Source organism: Gossypium hirsutum, chromosome A05 (assembly GCF_007990345.1).
Source record: "Gossypium hirsutum isolate 1008001.06 chromosome A05, Gossypium_hirsutum_v2.1, whole genome shotgun sequence".
NCBI classification, from domain to species: domain Eukaryota; kingdom Viridiplantae; phylum Streptophyta; class Magnoliopsida; order Malvales; family Malvaceae; genus Gossypium; species Gossypium hirsutum.
The window spans coordinates 7573848-7581635 of record NC_053428.1 but is presented as its reverse complement, the minus strand read 5'-3'; the positions used below and the strand labels follow the sequence as shown (position 1 = coordinate 7581635).

Here is a 7788-nt window from a genome sequence, read left to right as displayed (position 1 = left end):
AAAAGTTTATGACATGATTTTACTTTCTTGGTGTCTTATAAAAATAGATCAAAGGCGCTTGAATTTGTTGGCAAAGTCAAAATGCTTGGGTCATAATTTACAGTTGATACTAGAAGAGCCGATATATTCATATCAAATTCACACTGAAGGTCAGGGACCAGCATACAATGCCATTCAACAGCAAGGATAATGCAGCAAATTACAGCAAATTAGCAGAAAGTAAGAATTTCAGTACTGTCGCTAGTTATAAAACATTTAAAGAAAACCCTCCATGTTCAAAAAGAGTGTCATATGAAAGTTGTTTTAAGAAAATTTTCACTCCATGAATGAATCGCCCCCCCCCCCCCAAGTGGTCCGTCAAGCCGGAGATGAAACATTAAAAGGGTCAGATTGGAACCACCGAAATCCACAAACTGTATGTTAGTCATGGCAAGCAAAGCTAGGGCTCGCTCTCAACATATCTAAGGGCGAAAACCAGCCAATAAGCTGGTTCACTGTAAGCTACTGGCTGTTCCAGTTGCAGGTATAGAGGCAGCTTGGGGAAACGATTGCTGAACCATCATATTGTTGCTATCCAAACCATTGGCCAATGATGTACAGCCCTTTACCGTTTGCTCCAAAAGGCGAACAAGCGACATAAATATCTCCACCCTCGTAACATCCCTGTTTGCCTGCACACCAAACTATCTATTTTAAAGAAATATCTTACTGCAAGGTGGAAACAAATCATTATGAAGAAAATAAACATCAAAATTCTTCATTATTGGTGTCCGTACAGACTAAACTCTAAATGCATTGTTTTCTTTCCTGATCAACGGCATATGCATGAATTTAAAACTATAGAATAAGATTTTCAACTAATGCCTAAAATTCAGTAGCTTTTGGATACCTCCACTGCAAAACGCGCCCATATCTTGTCATTCCTAGTTTCCATAACTCCCTTCAAGATGGTCAATCCCATTCCCCGGATTAAGTCCGCTATTTCCAGAAAGAAACCCTGTTCCTCACAAAGCATCTGTCACAGGACATAAATGCAGTCACGCGGATGGAGCAAGAAAAGGCACAACATGTGTAAGTCAACTTCAGATACAAGTATAAGACTTGCTACCTCCACAAGCATTTGACGAGGTGGGTTCAGATCCTCAACTATAATAGGGCAGATCATTGATCGAGACCCGACTTCAAATGCCCATGTGGTTCCTCCCTTGAAGTTCTCCTTAATCTGCAAACTCAAACAAGAGTAACATCTTAGCATTAAACCGATTATAGTCAAACATTTATGCAAAATGTCACTGTGATATCTATTCTACTCAACACTTGCTTTGGAGAAATGGTCGAACAAGTTTTGCTAATATTTGGACTTTTGCCATAAGCAATCGAACTTGGTCTGTTGACTACTTAAAAGCTTGGATAATAGAGAAACTAGGCTACAAGCAAAGATAAAATCCATACCTTAGACTCGCCCATGTGTTTTATCTTGTCTGCATGCTTTGTTACACTTTGCATGAAAAGCATGTGCTTGATTGTCTTTTCTAGCAAAGCATCTATGCTACACTGTTAAATCACATTAAAGGGAGGTCATTAACAAAATTATTTATTACACTAAAGCATATTAAAGAAGGATGCAGGTATGTCAATAGTTTAAAGATGCACTACTTTGGCTCCATTTGGCACAATTTCTCTCAACTCTTTCACTCGATCTTGTATCATCTGCCGATCTTTGGGCCTCGGTCTAGGGTTTTCTCCAGGTTTTAGCCTTTTGCGATTCGGTTTGCTTGTTTCATCATTCCTCTTTGAATATGCAGTCGAGAGACTGCTATTGTGCCTTGTAGTATGACCCAGCTCAACCAATGAACTGATTTGAGACCCATAAAGAGAAGTAGTTTGAGAACAAGTCCCAGCATCATCCTTGCTACAGCCAGATCGAAAAGAACAGGATGTAGGAGTTCCCCCTTTTAACGACGACTTAGGAAGGCCGCCATGTAACTCCCTTTCCACTTGATTGAAAATATTAACCCGGCCAAAGGTTGGAGAACTGAATTGAACCGAGGAGTTACTGAAATTAGTCAATGTTGTCCTGCACGACTCATCATCATCTAATATCTGCTTTGCAGTGGATTGTGCACTAGAAACCACAGCATCCAAAAGATGATCTGTAACCACCGAAGAATGAGTGCCCTGGTCGGTTATCCCTTCATTAGCTGTAAAAGTATCAGAATACACATTGTGCATATCCCTAAACACCCAAGTATCCTTTTCTATATTTTGCATCTTAGAATCTGGTCCCTGAGCAAGCGCATTATTCAATTTCCCATCGAGTAGTTTACTCTTTAAATCAGCCCCCAACACATCAAACAAGTCATCCCTTGATGGCGGCTTGATACATGCATCTTCGTACTTAGAATTCGGTGATCTTGTACTGAAACTTTTACTTGGGAGTTGCTTGCTAAAAGTTAAGCCATCATCAAAGGGAAGCAATGGAATATTAGGTGCTTGAAACAAACCATTATCCTTACTTTCTTTGTTCGAAACCACATCAGCTCGACTACGCTTAGAATCCTCAGAATCATGCCCCTGATTAGAAACTCCTGAAAACATGGCAATGCTAGATAATTGATTGGCCGGGATGGATAAAGTAACATCTTCTAATTTCTCCAAGCTTGGGACAATGTCTGGGATTGGTTTTGGTTTATTTTGACTATTTGATGTACTAGTGCTGTTGGTAATATGATTTTGCAGACCAGTATCCAACACAATCAGTTTCTCCATTGATTTTAAGTTGCTATGACTGGCAGCTGATTGACCAATTACAGGCTGACAATTGAACTCGGACTGCGAGTTGCAAAAAGAAACATGAGGGTTCAGCCACAAAGTCTGGTTTTCTTGAATCTGTTTTGTGGGAAAGGATGATTCACCAATAATCCCCGAAGCCTGAGATGACCAATAAATTCCAGCTGAATCCATTGAAACGGTCTTTTCCATAGAAATGGGGATCCCAATATTCTCAACACATTCACTTCTGCTTTGTTGGTTGCAGCCTTCAGTAACTAAAATCGAGGAATTCGTTGACCAATAAATTCCAGCTGAATCCATTGAAACGGGCTTTTCCATAGAAATGGGGATCCCAATATTCTCAACACATTCACTTGTTCCACAACTGTCAGAGAAAAGAGATCCAGGGATGCATCCCAAACACAAAATTAAGCTCTTTACATCGTTCACAAATCCCATATTCTCCATAATCTGGAAGGACAGGTAAAATTACTTAAAGGCGGCTAACATATTTTTGGCTTAATAAAATCAAACATAGATTAGTACTTACAGTTGTGGAAGACCCAAGCTGAAGAACACCATGAGGAAAAACAGGAATAACTGCAACGGTCTGCAATGGAAAAAAGTTCAATAATGAAGCAAGGAGATAATAAGCAAATAAGAAGCAAGAGCAGAAGTTATCAACCTGCATGCCGGCAGAAAACTGGAGATGCAACTCATTTAGAACCTAGAAGCATCCACAAAACTTTAAGTTATGCAAAGTTTGTCAGGTTTAATATTTGGTGCTTATGTTAACTAGGATGTTCATTAAACTAGTACATGCAGAATCATGCAGTCGTCACATAAGGCAACAATCCTCATTTCTTCTTAATCAAGATAGAACTCTCTGTTGTGGCCATTTTTCAGAGGCTAAATTTGTAGTACCTCTGGGGGTTCAGAATCTGTCATGTAACTGTTTGCAAGAATCCACTGATGATTCCCGGTAAATGCAGCTCGGCCGACTAACCTGAAAAACAACAGTAAAAAGTGCCTCACGTAATTGCAAAAAACAAGGAAATTGACTTTAATATAATATATTAATCTGCAAATGGGAAAATGGAGAGAAGTGTACCCTTGGCTGACTATAACAATGCGATTATTCATCATTTTGCTAATCAGCAAACCAACTTTGTCCCATGGTTGGCAACCAAGCTGAGAGGAAGTGTCTGAACCACAGCATTCGCCCCACTCTTGAAACAGCAATTCAGGGTACCGAAGTCCTGGCAGTGTAGATTCATAGTAATATTCCTCCCAAATTAGTAACCTGCAAAAGTGTAAAATACACAATCATCATTAAACTCTTAATACAGACACTCCATTAGGCAAATAATGCCAAAACTTCAACCATAAACCCCACACCATGCTTTTGGTTGTTGATATTCAAAGGAGATGACAAAAGAAAATAAATGCTGATAGTTCATTAATTTCCGATAAATCTCGTCCTATTGGGGGCAATAAGTAAGTTTCTAGCATTGTTTTTTTCTCACTAAATTTTCTCCAGAAGCCAAACAGATCATGACAAAAAAGCAACTAATGGATATTATAGTCAGGCACTATTAGAAATAGAAATTTTGCCATATTTGAAACAGGTAAAAATATGGCCACAGAATCCAAACAAATGATAGCAAAATATTGAATCATTGGAATTTTCAGCAATAGACAGGTCCAATAAAAAAGGGTTTCTTGTGATCTTGTCAAACTTAATTACAAATCTACTTTTTCATTAAGATTCTTTACGACAAAACAGAAAAAACCAAAGCATGAAGTTCCAAAAACAAAAAAGCAGCTTCAGATTACGAATTAATATATATATTACAAGATGAGTGGAACCAATCAAACTTTAACATGTCTAAAAACAAGTTTGGCACCTCAAGACCAAAGGAAGTACTACCCCAAGATAAAGATTTTCATCTGTCTGGTTGCCAAGAAAATCGTTAAGAAAAAGCTCAGTTTTTTTTCACCCATCATGAGAAAAAAGAAAGTACTTTACAATTGGTTTAAAAAGCTCAGAATAAAGATACAGGCATGAGTCAGATTAAGTAAAACTTCACATAAGTAATAGAGTAATAGGCCAAAGCAAAAACATGCACAGCATTATAGAAAAATACCTACTTTCTCTTCTTTTTCCTTCATTTTTCTCCACAACCAAACAGACCCAAGAGGAAAAAAAAAAGACAAGAAAGAAGGAAAACTTACTTAGTATTCCGGCAGCCAATTTTCCAAAAGACAGCATAAGACCACTGAGTCACCCCACAGAGCGACTTCAAAGCTTCTTTCAACAAACCACTCATTTTTTTTTTCTTACTTCTCAAAATATACAGATATTTGCAGGCAACGCAACCAACAAAAAACGAGTGAAGATTCAATCTTTATAAACTGTCACGGACTTAAGATTCTTGCCTCAGAATCCGTGCGGCCTTAGGCAGTTTCTTACTCCAAAAATGCCTAAACAGAATTCCTCCCAAAACACAACTCAAGCGAAAGCAACTCAAAGCCAACGAGATGAAAGAAGAATGAGACAAGGACAAGCCAGGGAAAATAAGAACACAAGAGAGAAAAGTTTGAGTGAACGCTCTCAAGGATTCTTCTTACTCAAAACTCAAGTTTACCCACGCGTACCTCTATAGCCGACAGCATCTCCCTCAAAGACTTTCTCGCCCATATTTGTTCGAACTCTTCTTTCGACATCCCAACAGTGCCTTTGAACCAACAGCTCGGATACTTCTTGGTTAAAGAAAATAAAGCTAGCTTCCTCTGCAAGAGCCTCGCCCAGCTTGCTTGGCTCTCAACCCACCACTTCCTGCTCTTTCTGGATCCAAATTCCCTGCTATCATCCTCCTGCAACCCCTCCCCATCAACCTTTTGTTTGTGTTTAAGAAAAACTAGAAAAGAACAAAGCAAAAAATGAGTAGAGCTTTTCTGTTGTTAGTGTTGTTGTGGTTCCTAGATGATTCCACAAGCTTCAAGCTTGAAGATAGCTAAAATTTGCTCCATTCTTTTACACTGCCAAAAGAAACAACAAAAGAATAGACAGAATCAAAGAAGTAGTTGAAAGAGAATTTGGGATTTCTTTCGTTGTTTTCTTCTTTAATGAAGTAATGTCGCTGTTTTGAGTTGAAACTTGGATGTGCTTTTGGTTTCCCAGTTTTGTGAGTGTTCACTTTCAGGTTTTATTTCCCTTCACTCCTGAAAAATTGCAGAAGGGGGGATGGTTTGTACAAATCGGCTGTGAGTTAGCTGAAATTACTGTACATACCCAAAAAGGGATAAGTTTTGATTACCTTAGTACTCTTATTTAAGAATTTAATTGATACGTTGTGAATTGTACTCTATTTGTCATAATATTTTGATGTTATTTTTTTATATTTTAATTTTTATATTTTTATATATTTGTGATAATATTTTTAATATAAATTTAAGATTTTTTATAGGATAAGTTATCAAAATAGTCACTTTTGTTTGCCTCGTATTACATTTTAGTCACTTATATTATAATTTTGTTACGAAATAATTACTCTGCCGTTAAGATTTGTTACCTCCTAAATGATAATCTAAGGTGATAGTTAAAATAGGTTTTAAATGCTAACGTGGATGTACAGCTAATATGAGAAAAATTAATTTTTTTATGAAAATAGAATATAAAATTTTGCCATAAAATTCAATTTTATTCGGTAAAAAAGAAGAAGCAAAAGTTGGATTTTATTCAAAAAATTTGTTACAATTTATGAAAATTGTGGTTGCCCACAATACACAAATGAACAAAGATAGAAGCATATATTTTTTGTCTATCACATATACATAAAAATATGAAAATACGGATCACATTTTTGCAAAAAAAAAATATCTAAACTCGAAACCCAAGTAAAGAACAAAAAACCTCATTACTTACTGTAATTCATGCTTTGAGCCTTTATTGAATCGATCATTTGTACATCCGTTTTGAATGAAAAATTCAACCGATTGATGAAGCACTCAATTTGATTTCTATTATTTCGATTCAACAAAGATGACTATGAAAATAAAAGATTTTTTCAATCAAAATGGAAATGAAAACTAAAAGAAAAAGGAGACAAATGGTTTTTTTTTAAGGTCAATGATTAATATGATCCATAAGTTTTAATTATTTCAAGAAGCCAATTTAACTTTTTCTTTTAATCAATTTAGAAAATTTAATTAATTAATTTTATTTAATTAAAAAATAAATTAATTTGCTTAGCTAGACATTCATATTGACATTTAAAACTCATTTTAACTAAAACGTCGGACTATCATTTGAAAGGTAAATAATCATGCCGTAACAAAACGTAACATATATGTAACATTTGAAATATAAATAATTAAAATATAATTTGAAATAAACAAAAAAAAATAACGGGAGATGGTGAGAAATTTGAGTAAAACTGAAAAGCAAATGTAATTAAGAAGGGTAAATAATGATGAGGAATAAGCCTAAAAGTTATAATTAAGGGTTGTGTTGAGCCCATAACCAGTCACATTAACCTAAAAAATAAAAAAGAAAAAAGGAATAACATAGGGAAACCAAAACCCTTGGCTCCGCTGGATTCAATGGCCTTCACATTCTCTTGAAAATATAACTTATGATTATTATTACCTTTCATCCTACACTAAACCCCTACCCTCTACTCTCCTTTTATAATATAATGTTTTCTAATCTATTTTTTCATCCACTTTTAAAAATATTAAACTTATGGTTGCTTTAACTGACCGGCATCAGTAATATTTTGAATATTGTTCCTCCATTACTTTATATTTCTTTTCTTTTTTATCAAAATAATTCCTCTCTTGGTTCTTGTAGTCCTTTCCACAGTCTAATTATTTAATCAAATCCAATATCTTAGAAAATAATTTACAAAATTTCTTTCATAAGATAAGGTTTTATATTACTTTTTTGTTGTTGTTTTCTGTTTTGTTCTACTTCTCTCTTTATAAAAAGACCCTTTTGTTTTTTTGTTTTTT

At 35.5% G+C, this 7788-nt stretch overlaps 1 protein-coding gene across 2 annotated transcripts; it reads right to left on the bottom strand.

The window, feature by feature from the left end:
- Positions 1-107: 107 nt before the first annotated feature.
- On the bottom strand, positions 108-6088 carry LOC107959224 (transcription factor LHW). 2 transcript variants are annotated; one of them, XM_016895222.2, is made up of 10 exons: positions 5008-6087; positions 3884-4075; positions 3697-3778; positions 3458-3499; positions 3323-3382; positions 1657-3243; positions 1453-1554; positions 1109-1222; positions 890-1015; positions 108-671 (listed from the first exon to the last, which is right to left on the bottom strand). In XM_016895222.2, the coding sequence occupies exons 1-10, from the start codon at positions 5100-5102 to the stop codon at positions 492-494; spliced, it is 2580 nt and encodes an 859-aa protein (XP_016750711.2). In that variant the 5' UTR covers positions 5103-6087; the 3' UTR covers positions 108-491. The 2 variants fall into 2 exon arrangements, with proteins under 2 accessions (XP_016750711.2, XP_016750712.2); XM_016895223.2 differs by lacking the exon at positions 3458-3499 and having other exon boundaries at positions 5008-6088.
- Positions 6089-7788: the final 1700 nt, after the last annotated feature.

Bases quoted from the DNA above. Each gene is read 5' to 3' on its own strand.
- LOC107959224 (XM_016895222.2), bottom strand. From the start codon at position 5,102: ATGAGTGGTTTGTTGAAAGAAGCTTTGAAGTCGCTCTGTGGGGTGACT. The intron at 3,383-3,457 runs GTTGATAACTTC...TTTCCATTGCAG, and splicing joins AGTTTTCTGCCGGCATGCAG to ACCGTTGCAGTTATTCCTGT. The intron at 1,016-1,108 runs GTAGCAAGTCTT...GTCCTGTGACAG, and splicing joins CTCGTCAAATGCTTGTGGAG to ATGCTTTGTGAGGAACAGGG.